This window comes from Oryza brachyantha, chromosome 1, assembly GCF_000231095.2.
Source record: "Oryza brachyantha chromosome 1, ObraRS2, whole genome shotgun sequence".
Lineage (NCBI taxonomy): Eukaryota > Viridiplantae > Streptophyta > Magnoliopsida > Poales > Poaceae > Oryza > Oryza brachyantha.
The window spans coordinates 9545889-9564726 of record NC_023163.2 but is presented as its reverse complement, the minus strand read 5'-3'; the positions used below and the strand labels follow the sequence as shown (position 1 = coordinate 9564726).

Here is an 18838-nt window from a genome sequence, read left to right as displayed (position 1 = left end):
TATATATATATATATATATATATATATATATATATATATATATATATATATATAATAGTGTAATTGCACTTCTCTAGTAAAAAGTCATACTCCTACCAAATTAATTACTCCTGATACTCACGTCTTCTCCGTAAGAGGAAAAAGTTTGCATAAATTGTCATTACCAATATTTGATAATTTTCAATAGTGTTGAGTGTTTCTTTAGATTAACTCTATTTACTTTAGTCTACTTTGGATTTAATGAAAACACAAATTTAGCTTACCAAAATGGATGATGCCAAAACATACTTGTTAAAGTCAAAATCTATCTCAAACTATTATGGATTTAAGATTAAAAAACAATTTTATTTTATCAAAATTAATCATGCCAATACGTATATGACCTTGAACCAAACCAGGCCATCACGTGGATGAGTGTAATCCAGTCACCCATGTTAAAAATATGGTCATTAGTTAGCATATTTTAATCCAAAGAAAAGAAATACTGAGCATGGCATCTAATAAAATGATCTTTTAATTGTGCTAAACATAAGTATGCTATAAATAGTAAGAGCATTTACTATAAAAATGTTTAGCACTAGAGTGATAAAAGATTATATCCTCCGTTTTCTGACTTGATGAGGCAGTGTTGTTGTTGGCATCTCCTCCATTACCGTTGCTATCACCTATATTGCCATCGTTGTTGCTGCCATCGGTGGACATGATTGAACCATCACCGAGAGTCGACAGATCGTGTCATCAGGGCCAGAGTCGTTGCCGCGCCGAGAGATGGCGTCATTTGGGTCAGAGTCGTCGCTGAGGTTGAAGTCATTGCCATGCCGAGAGAACGCGTCGTTGAGGTAGGAGTCATCGCCGGGGTCGAAGTCATTGCCGTGGTCAGAGCTTCGGAGCAGTCGCGTTGAGACGCTTCCTAGAAACTTGATCACCCACCTACCGTGCAGATACGCTGGTGGACGGAGCTTCGGAGGCCAGCTCATTCCACCCACCCATGCACGCGGGTGTACGGAACCGGGGAGTGCAAGTAGGCAGCTCAAGAATAGATTGTATTTGTCTCTATCTTTACCCATGAAGGTTCTGACACATTTTATAATCGAAAGAAAAGTTTGCATAAGGAGTTAGTGGGTCATTGACTCACTGATCGTTAATTCCTTAATAGTTGGGTTCATGCATGATTAACACACTCGGTCGTTATGTGGAATAATCTCTTACCTCATCCAACCGAACACACATGCTCCTAGCCAGGTCCTGAGACCTTGAGCCCTCATTTAGGTTCTCATGAACCCGCTGAGTTCTCGATCGAACTGACGCCTTGAGACCTCAGCCCCTGGTACCCGGACTCGAGACACTGGCCTCGAAGGCCTCAGGACCTTGAAACCTAGGACCCTGGCCACAGTCCGGTAGTCGGGCCTCCAGCCTTAGGCCTCCAACCTTGTGATCTTCTCCTCTGGTTCTTGGCCGTAAGAGTGTGTGTGACTGTTTTCTTTGTCTCAATAAACAGAACTTTCACTATAATCTAGCATTGATAGTGAGTCAATGGAATTATTTAGAATAAAATGGTTTTAATCAATTTATCCCAACAACCAACTCTTTAAAATATGATATAGATAGCGAAAAGTCACGATTATCGTATATTGCTTCTATTCCGTATTAAAAATTTTATGATTCTTAATATATATATAGAGTCCGGCTACCGTGCTTTCGGCAACACTTCAAACAAATGCTGCCATCAGTTTCAACCATTAGATCTGATTTAGATTAGCGTTGATTGTACAGAGGCGGAGGGCTAACGGAGCACGTTAAAATTTATCTAGCGATTAAAACAGAAAAGAGCGATGCCCTCCTTCCTCCTGATCTCATCGTTCCCATCTCCTTCCAGCCTTCCTCCCGATCTGCTCACCCCCTTTCTCCTTCCTCCTACTGCTCTCCTCGTTCGTGTGCCCTGTAGCCCCAGCGCTCCGTGCCACCACAGCCCCTCCTCCTGCCTCTGCAGCCCTGCGCCCCATGGCCTCAGCACCCACACCATCCTCCTCCGGCGCCCCACGCCAGTGCAGCCCCTCCTCCTCCTGCAATGTAGCCCCGTGCCACTGCAGCCCTCCCAACCCCTCACCTCTGGCCCCGTGCACTGCGTCACCACCCCTCTACTCTCGCTACATACGTGTCTTCCCCATGTGCCGATGACCGAGATTGATGAAGCTTTGGTAACCCCTCTTCTCGCTTTTATTCCTTTGCAAAAATCTGTTAGAGGTGGTTGTGCTGGTAGCATTCTGTACTGTAATATTTAATTGGTTATTATTGGATATAAATATAAAATTCCAAACTGTAGTATTTGATAGGAATCAAATAGTATATTATTGGATAGAAGTATATTTCTTAGTACCAATATCTAATTGTTGCTTGTGGCCATTTTATTTGTACTAGTTGAAAAGGAAAAATAGGTTTAAAGATTGAGAATTGTTGATTTACCACTTCATTCAAAGCGAAAAGCATGGTATAAATAATTTAGGATACGGGTTTGGATATGAAACCTATTTCATACTATTATTGATCAACATAGGAGTACTTCCAGTTATCATGGGATACATACTCTATTTTATTTCCATTTAGTCTTTAGTAAAATGTGAAGTACTCTATTTTATTTGGCAACTAATCTAACTGAAACATGTTGCTTGTTGGTCTTGCTTGGTTAGCTTCTTGTTACCTCTCGAACTCTTTAGCTATAATTTGAAATCTTAGTTGTGCGTCACCCTCAGTTTTTAATGTCATAATGCTACTGGTTCTGCTAAAATATCTGATGTGGATGTGCTTAAAATCACATTTACTTTCCTCAATTTGTAATTAGGCACATTCATGCAAATTAAAAGGTACTGGTCAGTTAATTACTCACAAGGTTGACCTCATTTTAACTTGCTTCTGCTTACTGATATGAATTTCGAGTTAAATTATTGTTAAGTTTGAAACTGTACATCATAGTTATATTTTTTCGATAGTTTTTTCTGTTATCACTCTCTTATATAGTGTGTCTAAATGTACATAGCTGAGTTAATAATTAACCTCAAAAAGGGACTGTTAGTATCACTTGGTTTGGTACAGCTTAGAGTTTACATTATTATTTTTCTTTTCACATGCAGTTTTGTCTGATTTGCTAGCAGTAAAATGGATGATTTTGCAATTGATGAAATAGACATTTTGGATGGAGATGAATCTGAAAATTTGTTGGTACATGAAGTATTCAATTTGCCGGTAGATGAAGTAGAGAAGTGTAATGGAAGTGAGACCTCAAATGATGTTGGTTTTGAGCCTCACGAAGGGATGGAGTTCTCTAGTAAAGAAGCTGCAAATGACTTCTACAATGCGTATGGATATGTGCTTGGGTTCAGTATTCGTGTGAATAGTGGTTACAAGAATGCACAAGGTACCATCACTTCAATGAGATTGGTTTGTAGTAAACAAGGGTTTAACAAGCAACACAAATGTCAATTCGAAGAGCCATTTGAGGTGGCTGAGAGACCAAACTCAGGAACACCTGAAAAGTCAGTACCAGAAAGAAGAACTGGTTGTAAGGCTTTATTTCATGTTAGACTACATGAAGGTGGAATTTGGAAGGTAACAGGCTTCCACAAAGACCATAATCACGAGTTTGTTGGTAGTACTCCATCAAAAAAACGACATCTTCGTTCTCACAAGACAATTACAGCTGAGGAAAGGGCAGATATCAAGTTGTTAAGTGAGCAAAATGTAGGTGCTACTCAAATAAGAGAGTATCTTGCAGCAAAGGCTGGCAGTAAAGCAAACCTTCATTATGGTAAGAAAGATGTTAACAATCAGATTTCAAAGGAGAATAGAAGCTTAGTCGGGGTGGATGTCAATGCAATGGTAGATTACTTCATACTAAGGCAACAAGGTGATCCTGAGTTTTTCTTTGCTATAGAACCCGATGAAGACAATTCTACTAAAAATATTTTTTGGGTTGATGGACGATCAAGAAGGGCATATAAAGAGTTAGGGGATGTCATCACATTTGATACAACATATAATACCAACCAGTATAGCATGCCTATGGCACCTTTCCTTGGTGTCAGTCCTCATCGACACTCAATATTCTTTGGCTGTGCATTGATTAGAGATGAGCAGAAGACGACCTTTTGGTTGTTCCAAACATGGTTGGATGCCATGGGTGGTAAAAAGCCAAAAACATTTTTTACCGATCAATGCCCATCAATGAAGGCAGCAATTGAGAAGGTTTTTGGTTCTAACACTGTCCATAGGTGTTGTTTATGACATGTATTCAAAAATTTTAGAGACCACTTGGGGGTTCTTTATGGGGTAGTTCCTGGTTTTAAAGATGAATTGAGAGCTGTCATCAACTTCAGCTTGACAGTTGAAGACTTTGAGAAAAATTGGGAAGGCATGCTTGAGAAGTATAAGATGCGAGACAACCCTCACCTTACCCTCATGTATGACAAACAAGATATATGGGCCCCAGCCTACTTTCGTGGTTCTTTTTGTGCCGGCATGTCTACTACGCAAAGAAGCGAGAGCATGAATGCAGTCACAAAGATTTGGATGGGATCTAACACATCACTTTACAATTTTGCCAAGAAGTTTGATAAAATGGTGGAAGGTACTTATGAGAGAGAAAGTGATGAGGATATTAGAACAATGAATGAGAAAGCACAATTGTGGTCTTGTGATCCAGTTGAGGAAGAAGCATGAAAGGTGTACACACGAAATGTTTTTTCACTTTTTAAAGAAAAATTGAAGAAGGCATCTGGGTATCGTGTGCATGAGGTAGAGAAAGACGTACTTTACAAGGTCCGTCCTGCAGTAAACCAAATCAAGCATGAATGGTATAATCCTATATGCGTTGTGGTCATATACAAGAAAAATAGTACTGCTGAATGTGAGTGCAAAGGTTTTGAATACCAAGGAATTTTGTGTCCACATGCTCTTGAGGTGATGCAACACGTTGGATTGGAGCCGTTCCTTCCTTCTCATTACATTCTAAGGAGGTGGACTCGTGATGCTAATGCAAGCATAAAGAGAGCAGTAAGTAACAAGACAGTGGAGGGTAAAGGATGTGAGCTGGATTCCATCATGCTTCATGCCTTAAATCGAGTTATGCAGGAAGTTGCCAAAGAGGCTGTCAAGTCTCGTCCTGCAATTGAGAAAGCTCGTACACGTCTGATTGAACTGAAAGATGAAGTAATTGAAATAAATCAAGCAATAAACCTCAAATCTGTTTTGTTAGAGAAAGATGATAATGTAGTGAATACCATGAATGCTCCATGTGAAGCATAAAAATGTCTGAAGTTTAGAGACCCGCCAATCTCACGGTGCAAGGGAAAGAGGAAACCCAGAGGTTGAAGCCTCCATCTGAAGTTAAAAATGCAAAAAAGATGCGAACTTGTAGTTATTGTCACAAAAAAGAAGGTCACAATATGGCTACATGCCCAAAGGTAATTCTCAGATTGTAATTAAAAAATATACTTAATACGTGTGTTTATGACTTGATTTCTCACATTTATTGTTACATGTACATATAGAAATTGAAGGATGGAAAAGCAGAAAAGGATCAGGCATATTGCTTTAAAGAGGATGATGATGTTGAGATTGACAGTGACACTGAAGATGATGATTACTAGTGAGATCTTGGTACTTATTAGTCTAAATATTTTTATCATTGTCAGGATGTTAATCCTTATTTTTGCAACTTACTAAGTCAATTATTTATTCCATCAAACAACAAATTAATATGTTTTCTAATCTTATTTTATTTTATTTTTTCCAGGGAGCTTATGGAGAAGATGTGAGATGCATTTTGGTTATTACTTCATTTTGGCACAGCTACAGGGGCACATTTTCGTATACCTAATAAGGGTATATTTTGTATAGCCTATAGGATACATTTTGGTATATCAATACGGCGATATATTATGCTACAGTTAATTTGCTACATAGTTTTTCTACTAAAAATGTATAAATTTATAGTTAAATAGTTCACATTGTTATAGAGAGAACATGTTTCAAATAATGAGAACCATATTAGCAAGCAGCAGTGCTGCACCATCCGTTTTACCAACAAAAAATCAGTTCAGTACAATATATTAATATCATACAAAAAAAATATATTAATATCATACAAAAAAGGAAAAAAAGAATGACATATGAGCCTATTAGTATACACAACCTATCCTCTCAAAGCAGCAAACTATCATCAGAAACACAACGAAAAAATAAAAATAAAAATAATTGATGGGTTGCGGTGGCATGGGGCAGTGGGCTGCATGCCGCTCCGTTAGCCCTCTGTCTCCATCAGGATTAATGGTAGCCGGACTATTTAATGGTTAAAACTGAGGGTAACATTTGTTTAAAGTTTGAAGTGCTGCCGAAACCACGGTAGCCGGACTCTTTCTCTCTATATATATTATATCCTAATAAATCTAGTCATATACACCATCCATCTCTAAATATTTAACGCCGTTGATATTTTTATACACATTTGACTATTCGTCTTACTAAAAAAATTAAAATATGTAAAGCTATATATATGCCTAAAAATATATTTAATGATAAATACAAATAATTAATAATTATGTAATTTTTTTAATAAGTCAAACGTATAGAAAAAAGTCAATGACGTCAAATATTTAGAAATAATACATATAATCTATGTATAAATCTAGGACCAAAATATTATATAATGGTACGGAAGCCGTAGATATTATTTGAGATTTTTTCCATAGTTGAATAACTATTTAATTTTAATTTTGGTTGGTGAGCGATTGGCGAGTCCATCCTTTGCTTTGCTTCGTGCAGCATCGTACGGCCACGGTGACTCGGTAGGAAACCCTATCTGCTCGGGCCCCACCACGCAGCCGCTCCCCATTTCGCTTCCCCCTTCTTCTTCTTCCACCTCTCTCCCCTCTCCTCTTCTTCGAGCAAAAGAGAGAGAAAACCAGAAGCGGGAGAGATGGCGCTCGCGATCCTGGCGAGGAGGCGGGCGGCGGAGGCGGTGCTGAGGCGGCCGCAGGCGCTGGGGGCGGCGATGTCGGGGTGGAGGGCGTCGTACGCCGCGGCGGCGGCGGCGGAGGGGGAGGAGAGCGACGTCGTGGTGGTGGGCGGCGGGCCGGGAGGCTACGTGGCGGCAATCAAGGCCGCGCAGCTGGGGCTGAAGACCACCTGCATCGAGAAGAGGGGCACCCTCGGCGGGACCTGCCTCAACGTCGGCTGCATCCCCTCCAAGGTAGGCGGGGCGATGTCCCTTCCGGATCTCCTCTTCCTTTGCAGTGTAGATCTGCGGTTGCCTCGTTGTTTCGGGTTGATTTAGGGCATCTGTTGGTTCCCCGAGCTAACGCGATGCGCGTTGAAATTAAGGTCTTGCAGAGGATATACGCTTATTTTGTGGATCATTCTTATCTGTAGGTTTGATTTCCCTGGTGAACATTTTGGCATTGAGTAATTTGGTGTTTCGAATTTACTGTCAATTAGAGCCGAATAATATGCTGAATTATTGGAGTCGTTGTGGTCTTATATGTCCCCTTTTCCATTTAGAATTTAGAATTTCATATGGAAGACAATAGCGCTATTGTTTTTAAAATTCTGCCACCTCGATAGTTAGGTGGTTGCCATCTATATGATGGGCAAAATAAAATAACCTCAATTGATGGTATCGTTGTTTGATTATATTGGCTTTGTTTAATTAATGGTGCAAATTGACAATATCAGCATAAGGTACTGATTTCTATATGGTTCAACAACCAGTTATTTATCAGCATGTTATATATTTTGCTTTTGTGTGCTGACGCCAGTTCATTATGTGTTTAAATCTTCCTTGGCCTCGTTCTTTTCTACCCACTAACACTAGCCACTCGCTCAATATCCGTTAGCACACTTTTCAAACTAATAAATGGTGTGTTACGTTAAAAATTTTCTGTATAGAAGTTCCTTTAGAAATTCAATAAATACATTTTTATATTTCTTTATATTCAATTCTCAATTAATCATATTCTAATCATAATTCTTGTTTGCGTGGGGCTAATGGAATGGGGCCCTTGTTGGTGTAGTTTTGGACTTTATTTCAGTTCAAAGATTATTGGACTGTAGTTTGGCAGACTTGCGGTGAGGTGTCATTGTCATTATATTTTGCGTTGTAGTTATGTTGCCTCCCGTTAACAGTGTTATTTATTGACTGTCCTTTTTCTTGTGTTGTAGTTATGTTAATAGTGTCATTTCCTGACTTCTCTTTGCGATGTATGACACTACTCCGTCTGCACCTATTGAGCTGTACCACTAATTTTCAAGCTTGTCACAATCCTGTGACATTGACCTTTTCTCCCATGTATATAGGAGTTTTTGTACTTGGTTAAATTTGTATTCACTTGAGGCTTCTTTTTTGTTGGTTTGCAACGGAATCAACTGGATATAAATTTACCTGCCTTACAATATATAGCACATCATAAATAGTGATTAGTGAAATGAGATAAGGCCTCTATGTTAGATCTTTGGGCACAAGAATACTGTTGGAGAGCTAAAATGCTTTCATCTCCCTCTTTTTGTGAAACAAGGAACTAAGCATTTTGCATAAGTATATCCCTCATATAGCTCCATTCAATGATTTTCTTTCATGTTTCACGGCCAAAGTAGAGGCATGCTTCATTTTTATATATACATGTTGAGCAATGTCATGTGGACTAAACATCTTTCCTTTCTACAGCTCCAATATAACCTTTGATCCTCCTCCATTTAGAGGAACATTTTGGTTTTCTGTACATAACATGAACACCTTTACCACAGATCAAACTTCTTATTGTTGTTCTTTCATGTGCTTTACCACAGATACATATTTGGCTAGATTGGTGACATATCTCCATTGATCTGCTTTATTGTGGACTCTAATTTCTAACTTCTATTCACGCTTCTAATCTCCAGGCTCTGTTGCACTCGTCTCACATGTACCATGAAGCGAAGAGTTCCTTTGCACACCATGGAGTGAAATTTTCCAATCTTGAGGTGGACCTTCCAGCTATGATGGCACAGAAAGACAAGGCTGTGGGAGGCCTGACTAAGGGGATTGAAGGTCTGTTTAAGAAGAACAAAGTGACCTATGTCAAAGGCTTTGGGAAGCTTGCTTCCCCCTCAGAGGTATCTGTTGATCTGAACGATGGTGGTAGCACAGTTGTCAAAGGGAAAAACATTATCATTGCTACAGGATCTGATGTGAAATCACTCCCTGGAGTAACGATTGATGAGAAGAAAATCGTCTCATCTACTGGTGCCTTGTGCTTGTCAGAGATTCCAAAGAAACTGGTGGTTATTGGAGCAGGCTACATTGGCCTGGAGATGGGTTCGGTCTGGAACCGCCTCGGTTCAGAGGTCACTGTTGTTGAATTTGCCCCAGATATAGTTCCATCAATGGATGGTGAAGTCAGGAAGCAGTTCCAGCGCATGTTGGAGAAGCAGAAGATGAAGTTCATGCTCAAGACAAAGGTTGTCGGAGTTGACACCTCTGGGGACGGTGTAAAGCTAACACTTGAACCTGCAGCTGGAGGTGAGCAGAGTGTCATTGAAGCTGATATTGTACTGGTGTCTGCTGGCAGAGTCCCATATACTGCTGGCATTGGGTTAGAAAGTGTTGGTGTTGAGACAGACAAAGCTGGCAGGATCCTGGTGGATAAGCGCTTCATGACTAACGTCAAAGGAGTTTATGCAATTGGGGATGCCATCCCTGGGCCCATGCTTGCCCACAAAGCTGAAGAGGATGGTGTTGCCTGCGTTGAGTTCATTGCTGGCAAGGAGGGGCATGTAGACTATGACACAGTGCCTGGTGTGGTCTATACACATCCAGAGGTTGCATCTGTCGGAAAGACTGAGGAGCAGGTGAAAGCTTTAGGAATTCCCTACCGTGTCGGCAAATTTCCACTGCTGGCAAACAGCCGTGCAAAGGCCATTGACGATGCTGAGGGTTTGGTGAAGGTGGTGGCTGAGAAGGAAACTGACAAGATTCTGGGCGTGCATATCATGGCTCCTGGTGCTGGGGAGATAATACACGAGGCTGTCCTTGCTTTGCAGTATGGAGCATCGAGCGAGGATATTGCTCGGACATGCCACGCTCATCCCACCGTGAGCGAAGCCTTGAAGGAGGCTTGCCTGCAAACCTTCACAAAGGCTATTCACATTTAAGTTATATTTTGTTTTTAACATCCAAACTGCTTGTCTTCACAAGTTCCAAAATTTTGTAATAATTTTGGATGTATATGGGATCGAAAAGCAACTGATATGGCATTTCGCTCTTGTTCATGATGCTGTGAATTGACACTTGTTGCCACAGCCAATAGTATGTGCTGTTGAATTCCTTTTCAGTTAGCTGCTATACATCCTTCTCTAAGATATAAAAAGCGGATTCTGTCATTTCTCTGCGTGTCCACAAAAAGGAGAAAACATGCTGGATGAATCTCTTGCGCTAAAGCACTTTATGGAGTGATGTATGCACTGAGGGGGTGATTGTGTTTATTTAAGAAAAATCCAGCGCATATTTGCAAAAGAAAATATTTTGTGAATATTTTATATATTCATATTGATATAGAAGTTAAGGCTGAAAAATAAACTATGGTGAAAAAACTCTACAAAATCTATTCCACATTTGAAAATTTAAATTTTGACTTATAAGCACAAACATAAGCTAATAAAAGGTAGTGTTGTGATTTAGCATCTGATTTTGTTAGTAATTATTAGAAACCATCTCAAGGTCGAGTCCGCCTCGAGATTTAAGAGCAAATTCACTAAATCGGCTGCCCAAGTCAACTAAATCAGTTAGCTAGGTCATGTACAAACTTTGTTTTTGACATTCATACGTAAAACTAACGAGATTATCTTTCCAATAGTTATGGTATCACGTTAAAATTTCTTCAAAGTCAACGGAAATCGTTGAAACATAAAGGTTTCCAGAATTTGTTAAGGTGTTGCATCACCCTCTTTTGGGTAATGGGCCTTCATCGTGGTGGAGTTTGATAGGGGCACGTCCACATGGTTTTAGGCTGGCACTAAAGTATTTATATTCAATAACCTTCATCAAGTTAGGGTTAATTTTTGCCTAAATTATTATGCTACTTTGTAGTTTGACCGCTAGGTCGGTTTGCGTAACCCTAAATTTGTGAGTTTAATCATTCATCTATAATTTAGGTTATATTTTTCTTATTTTTGTGAATTTATTCAATTATTTACAAGATAAAAACCTTCATCATAAGATCAATTACACGAGAACGTAGTCAATAACGACTGGACGAGCAGTGCAGCAGTTGTGAGATGATGATCGGTTAATCATAAGCTCAAAATATAAATTTACGTTGCTAAATCGAACGTGTCTGATGATCGGACACCGAATTTAGCATCAAAACCCTAGTTTTGAGTAGTTAAAACCCCAGTCCGAAAAAAAAAACTCTTTTAAACCCTATGCACTCATCTCTTATATATTATCTAAATCTCTAAATGGTTATAAAAGAAATTGACAAGATATATTAAGTCACTGCACAATATGACTCTTAATATGCATACAACATAATTTTTGTATTTATAAAGTGATATATCATATATTAATATATCTTATTAATTGATGTAAAAAAAACAAGAGGAAATCCTGATAATCCATTTCCGCTAGTTTGTTCAACTATCTTCACCTTCCTCGCAGAGTCAAACTACGCCCACTTTTTCAAGAGAAAAAAAAAACGGCGGCCACTTGGTCCGAGCAGCTCCCCCGGCGAGTCCCCAACCTTGATGTCCTCGCGTCCTCCTCGCCGCCGATGAGGAAGTGCACCGGCGTGGTGCTCATCCTTGTCCTCGCCGCCTTCCTCCTCCTCCTCTCCCCGTCACCCTCCACCGCGCCTCCTCCCGTCGCCGCCGGCCCAGTGGCCCACCTCCTCCCCTCCCTCCCGGGCCTCTCCAGCCTCTACCCGGCCCCCGCCGACTCCGCCGCCCACCACTCCTGGCGCCTCCTCCGCCCGCTCCTCGTCCGCTCCGACGCGCTCCCGGGCACCGCCACGGGCGTCCTCGAGGCCGCCGGCGCCTGGCGCAACCTCACCCTCGCCGCGCCTTCGGCGGCTGGCGCCGGCGGCGAGGACGGGCGGCGCCAGGGGAGCCTCGATGTGAGCTGCCAGGCGTCCGTGGAAGGGGATCTGGGCGCCCGGGGCGTCAAGATCCCGTGCGGGCTCGCGGAGGGCTCCGCGGTGACGGTGGTCGGGGTGCCCAAGGCGGGGGCGGCCTGGTTCCGGGTGGAGATGGTGGGAGGCGGCGGCGAGGTGGTGGTGTCCGTCAATGTGAGCTTGGGAGCTGCCGAGATGGTGGTGGAGCAGAACTCTTGGACGCCCCGGGAGGGGTGGGGGGAATGGGAGCGGTGTCCTCCGGCTGGTGATGCCGGCCGCAATGGAAGTTCACAGCCAAGGTAAACTTCCTGCAAGCTGTGGATGCTCTTTTCTTGGGATTTAGGTCTCCTAAAGTTTACAGCTCAGGTTTCTTTTCATGTTTGCGATTGACTAAGTTTGTGTATGGAAGCTAGTAATGCGGAATTTCTTGATGATATCATCCTACACCGTAGATACCCAAGTTTACAAGTTTAGATATGATCACATTGTGTAGATAACTCTGGCCCTGTTTCTTTCGGCTTAGGATTTTTATAATCTAGATTATTACTCCCTCCGTTTCAGGTTATAAGTCGTTTTGACTTTGGTTAAAGTCAAACTACTTCAAATTTTATCAAATTTGTAGATAAATCTAGTAACATATACAATACCAAATTAGTTTCATTAAATCAATAATTGAATATATTTTCATAATATGTGTGTGTTGGGTTGTAATTGTTACTACTTTTTTATATAAACTTAGAGAACTTTGACTTATAACCTGAAACGGAGGGAGTATTAGTAAGCTGAAAGAAACAGATATATTATTTTTATAGCTTATTATATCTGGATGATGGATTATTATAATCCAATAAGCTCACCAGGGGGAGCTTTTTTTGGATTATTAGATGGCAAAAGACCCACTACCTTTGATTACTTCTAATTAATTACCTGACCTGCCATCGCAAACTCAAAAATAGTTGAGGACATTCTAGACTTTAGCCACGCAAACTCAATAATCTAGGTTTCCAATAATCTAGAGAAAGAACAGCTCGTAGCTTATCCTCCTCCAGCTTATAATAATTCAGCTTATAATAATCTAACTCAATAAGTTGGATTATAATAATCCCAAGCCAAAAAAAACAGGGCCTATATCACACAAAATACATAGGCAAGCTAGCAATGACTGACTGGCATCATGGTGTTGTTGGGTGCTTCGCATATAAGGTCAACTAAAAGTCATGTTGTGGCCATAGACAGGTAACTATGATCAGCTTATAACCGTAGTTATCTGTCTGGTGAATGCTCAGGTAACTATGATCAGGCAGTCGCAATATTCTACCGCAGTGCTAACAAAATTCTACAAAATTTAGTGATAACTGTAAATTTAAATACTATGGTTTGATTTAGCAATTGTTTAGTTGATTAAATACACTTTCTTATACTATTGAAGATTATGTGGTTTATATTTCAAATTTCAATAGAAAAACAATATCATGTTGCTTCTTAGGGTTTAAACCATTGATGGTTGATTGGTGGCTGTTCAGAGATTTCATTACGAATTTATAAAATTAATCATTATCATCACTGAATTCATATAACATGTTAGCCCAAAACCGGGAGACGTCGACCCAACCGGGAGAAAGCCTTTCTACACCCCAAAAACTAGCCCATGAGGTGAGGGACCTCTCCCCTTTTAAGTTAGTGCCACTCCCCCTAGTTTTCCAATGTGGGACTATTCTCAACAATCTCCCCCGTCACACATTGGTGCCCCTTAGCCCTGACCGGCTCCACACACGAGCACATACAGGCCTCACACCCGCGGTCCACTTACCGGCCCAACACATAGGCACATACGGGCCTCACACCCGTGGTCCACTGGGCTTCGGGCTTACACCACACGAGTGTGCACGCGCACTAGAGAGATTGCGGGCCTAGCTCTGATACCACTTGTTGGCCCAAAACCAGGAGACGCCAGCCCAACCGGGAGAAAGCCTTTCTACACCCCAAAAGCTAACCCATGAGGTGAGGGACCCCTCTCCTTTTAAGTTGGTGCCACTCCCCCTAGTTTTCCAATGTGGGAACCAATGTGGGACTATTCCCAACATAACAAACTGTATCAATTGATTTCATAGAGAAGATGGCTCATGAAAATTGTAGATAGTGATCTGATATTGGACTATGTAAGAAAATATATCTCATATTATTGCTGGCCATAAGTGCACCGGCCGCAGCTATGTCTGGTCAATCTGGAGCCAGGAGGGAAAAGACATTAAGGCACTATCCAGTCCAGATTGGTGTACTGGTTGAAAATAGCTGTAAACTACCATCTACTAACTCTATTTTTAATGTTTTTCCATCCCATACCTGTTTATTGCACTTATAGTAGTACAGATTTACTCTCATCTTAGACCAACTATTATCTTATTTTAGAATAAGAAACTCTTCAAAGTACTTAAGCAAGCCACAGAAATATTTGCATTTGGAAGTTTGTCAGTTCTAATAGTGAAGTACTGTAGTACTTGGTGATGACTGAACGTGCAGAGCTATTATGCCATGCCCATCTTTTATCTATGATTTCATGTGTCTATTTTTTTAACAGTGCATTTTTATGGTATTTTAATTATGGATTTTTTTCCTTTATAGTTTATAATTTCTTTTGGTAATGACAAAAGAATATTCGTTTTGCTGCGAGTTGGTCAGTCTAGTTGATGGGCTTGTTCGTTGCAATCAGCAAGTGGGTGTTGGTGGCCTGCAGGGGAGGAACAATACTATGGCGAATGTTACTGCAAACAAGCATGAAGATGAGAGCAGACCAAAAGGACATGCAAATTTTGGTGGCAGTTTTGCTATTATTGAAGGAGAACCTTTTACGGCAACATTGTGGGCTGGTGCAGAGGGGTTCCATATGACAGTAAATGGAAGGCATGAGACGTCATTTTCTTACAGAGAGGTGAGGTTGTCTAAAATAATAAAACTTCATTTTGCACATGTTGACATGATTGTGAAAGCTTTTAGGTTTTTGTAGAGGCTGGAGCCATGGTCTGTAGCAGAAGTCAAGGTTTCTGGTGATTTGGAGCTCCTGTCAGTCTTGGCTAATGGATTGCCAGTTTCAGAAGTGGTAGACATGGCTAGCGTTGAGCTTATGAAGGCCCCACCTCTTTCGAAGAAGCCAATTTTTCTACTGATTGGCGTTTTCTCAACTGGAAACAACTTCAAGCGTCGGATGGCTTTGAGGCGAACATGGATGCAATATGAGGCTGTCCGTTCAGGAGAAGTAGCAGTACGGTTTTTTACTGGTCTTGTAAGTTAGCTTTATTCACTGTATGCATAATTATTTATTATGACATTCTTGCACCATTTTCTGTTCAGTTGCCTGTAAAATTGATTGAAAATGATGAACCTTCTTAAGGAATAGTAGTTAGTTATTACAGCCACACATTTTGGTAGTAGGGTTGTTACTTAATGCTTTAGTAAGAACTGATTGTCATTAGAAGAAAAAGATTAAGGCTCAAGGCCGAGACAGATAGGATAAGCTGTGGGATTCAGATTGCATTGTTTGATGTATCTTGAATAGGCTCACATAGCCTTTACACTTCCCATGGCAAGTTGGCAACTTGGTCAACTGTTACAAAGAAAATTCAAAATGCCCAAAGAGAACTGGACATGCAAAGCTGTGTCCAAGCATTTATGGCTGCTCTTTTTCCTTGGTTCTTCCTTGATTAATGACACTTATAAGACTTTAATTTGTACAGATATCACATGTCATTCCTATAATGAATAGCCTATCTTTGATAATTTTGAGGAACGACTCCCTTGAGCTTCATTTCTATCTATCTGTAATATGCTTCCTTCTTGTTTGTTACTCTAGTATGTGAATCATTTTCTTTTCATTATAAACAGTCATTACATAGTTGGAGCACTCTTATTTGTATACCAGATAATTGGTATTATCCTTATAGCACTCTGAAGTTTGGACATTGTAGTGGTTGATTCAACAATACTAGATTGGATCAATATAGTTAGTGCATTACTGCCCTTTAAATAAGACTTATCTTTCCTACATACAATCTGACCTTTTTGACTAATGTGCTTCCCATATGCAATTGTTTTAGGTGTGAATTATTCATCTGTCATATACTAATATCATAATATTTTCTCCCAAAATGCAGCATAAGAATGATCAAGTCAATATGGAAATATTGAAAGAAGCTCAGATGTATGGTGATATCCAGTTTATGCCATTTGTTGACTACTATACCTTGATAACCCTGAAGACCATTGCCATTTGCATGTTTGGGGTAGGTATCCTCTTTCGGGCTTTCAGCTTATAAGAACTTATTCTGCCTCTACTTTGTAGATCATCATAACTAGAAAGGATGATTCTGTTGATAAACAGCATTTGATATTATCTTGAAAGCATGTGCTAGGTTATTTTTTCCTTTAACTGTTTAGATGATTAAAAATCAATGCTTGGCCCGTTGTCTGTTACTCTGAGAAATGCAACGCCATATGTATAAACATGTCAATGAACAATGTTATTCACCTATTCATCTAGGGAGTGATTGCTTGGCTTTTTCAGGGAAAAATCCAAACGGCATATTTGCAAATGAAATAAACTATGAAAAAAAAACCAAAATCAACTCCAAATTTAAGGTTGAAAATTCAAATTTTGGTTTATAAGCATAAGCAGAAGTGAAAGGATGGGGGTTCTAAAATGTTCTGAGATTTGTCCAAGAAATTATTAGATGTGACTCATTTTCTTTGGAAGTTTTGCTCGAGGATGAGTCAGATAGACAGAAGTTGATATGTCTTTTGTTAAATTGTGTTAAAAACATTGGAGCCTTGATCTGATTGGAGAATTGCTATATTACTATGTCATACACTTATATCTCTGTTCTATGAGATATTGAGATGAAAGAATTGGCTTTTAAAAGTTAAAAGTTAAAACTATTGATGGGTTTTTTTTTTGTGTGCAACTACAGATTTACTTGTTGTACTTTGTGATAATATGATTGTACCCATTGTTCATTCTCTTCATACTAATTTCTTTCATTGATTCCTTGGCTCATCAAGATATTGTTTTTTAGCCCATTGAACAAGTAGAATTACCTAGCATGGCTTCATGTCCAAATAGTGAAATAATGCAATCTGGAAGGCAGCAGAACTGTGCACTGGCTTAAATCACCCAACCCAGTTGGATGCGCATGCTCCTGGCTTATATTAATCCTTTGAAACTGTGGATTGTGTGGTTCTGATATCAACATATAGGACAAAGATGACTTTTTTTTTGGGCAAAGACTAGGCTATTCTACTTACTAGTATACAAATAGAGTGGCAGAGCTATTTAGCTTTTTAGCATTATTGGAAGGAATAGTCAAACTGTATTTTTTTTATCAGTTCATCTCTTGACAAAACATCAACATAAAGAAGTTGACTCACAAGGCATTTCTGCATTGCTACTTTTTTGGGATAAGATAGAACTTTGCCATGATTTACTAGTCACACATGATTGCGTACACTAAGTGATACTTAAACCTTCGTGGATGTAGCATCTTCACAAATCCCCGATACGAGCTATTCGGTATAATAAATGTATGCACATCCTATAAACTTATATTTTCCCTTTCGCCAATCTGCAGACCAAAGTTGTTCATGCAAAGTACATCATGAAAACAGATGATGATGCTTTTGTAAGGATTGACGAAGTCATCTCAAGCCTGAAGAAGAGTGACACCGATGGACTTTTGTACGGTCTTATTTCTTTCCAGTCTTCACCACACAGAAACAAGGAAAGCAAATGGTTCATCAGTCCAAAGGTACCGTCAATTGCAATTATGTTGCACCTAGATTTTATTTGATTTTATTTATTTAGGCAGATTTTCTGAAGTATCATGTATGAGATGCAGGAATGGCCTGTTGAAGCATATCCACCATGGGCTCATGGCCCTGGATATATAGTCTCAAGGGACATTGCGAAGTTTGTTGTACATGGTCATCAAGAACGAACTCTTCAGGTAGCAACACTTCACAATGCATTCAGGCTTCGTTTTGTTATACTGTCCGGTCTGTAGCTCTTAATCTGTTGTTTCATGTTGTTAACTGCATCAGTTATTCAAACTCGAAGATGTGGCAATGGGTATTTGGATCCAACAGTACAAAAATAGTGGCCAGAAAGTAAACTATGTGAATGACGATCGCTTCTACAGCGAAGGATGCGACTCTGATTATGTGCTTGCCCACTATCAGAGCCCGAGGCTTATGATGTGCCTGTGGGAGAAACTTCAGAAAGAGTATCAACCAGTATGCTGTGAATAGTTTCTGCGTCAGCACCAGCAATTACGACAGGTAGTGAAGTCTGAAGTTGTGATAGGCTAGGCTTCTCATCGTTGTACAATATATTGCCACGATTGTTTTGTTTGATAGCAAAGCTTGTTGTGGGGCTCAGGTGTAACACTAGTAGCAGTGGGTACAATATAATTCTTTTACAATGGATCAATAGTTTCGGTTTTGTAGAGGAAAATATTGAGCCATGTATACAAAAGCACGAGCTGTAATATCAAAACTCTTGTAATGAATCTCCATCTGTTCTTGGTGATGCCATTCTGGAGCTAATGGTCAATCTCACATGAAAAAAAAATGGTGCACTAGACTTTTTTTTTTTCCTTTTGCATTGTTTAAAGTGGATCGATGTCAAGTTAAATGGAGATTACTAGGCTTGCTGGATT

General features: G+C 40.1%; 3 protein-coding genes across 3 annotated transcripts; all 3 read left to right on the top strand.

Annotated features, from left to right (window-relative positions):
* Positions 1-3153: 3153 nt before the first annotated feature.
* Positions 3154-5642, top strand: LOC102707826 (protein FAR1-RELATED SEQUENCE 5-like). Its single transcript, XM_040519946.1, has 6 exons — positions 3154-3998; positions 4299-4621; positions 4751-4812; positions 5125-5202; positions 5316-5456; positions 5544-5642. The coding sequence occupies exons 1-6, from the start codon at positions 3154-3156 to the stop codon at positions 5640-5642; spliced, it is 1548 nt and encodes a 515-aa protein (XP_040375880.1).
* Positions 5643-6910: 1268 nt separating this feature from the next.
* On the top strand, positions 6911-10358 carry LOC102708656 (dihydrolipoyl dehydrogenase, mitochondrial-like). The gene is made up of 2 exons (XM_015843859.2): positions 6911-7243; positions 8929-10358. The coding sequence occupies exons 1-2, from the start codon at positions 6971-6973 to the stop codon at positions 10177-10179; spliced, it is 1524 nt and encodes a 507-aa protein (XP_015699345.2). The 5' UTR covers positions 6911-6970; the 3' UTR covers positions 10180-10358.
* Positions 10359-11706: 1348 nt separating this feature from the next.
* LOC102707540 (hydroxyproline O-galactosyltransferase GALT3) lies at positions 11707-18751 on the top strand. Its single transcript, XM_040523505.1, has 7 exons — positions 11707-12433; positions 14814-15063; positions 15139-15414; positions 16283-16411; positions 17753-17929; positions 18020-18127; positions 18222-18751. The coding sequence occupies exons 1-7, from the start codon at positions 11796-11798 to the stop codon at positions 18426-18428; spliced, it is 1785 nt and encodes a 594-aa protein (XP_040379439.1). The 5' UTR covers positions 11707-11795; the 3' UTR covers positions 18429-18751.
* Positions 18752-18838: the final 87 nt, after the last annotated feature.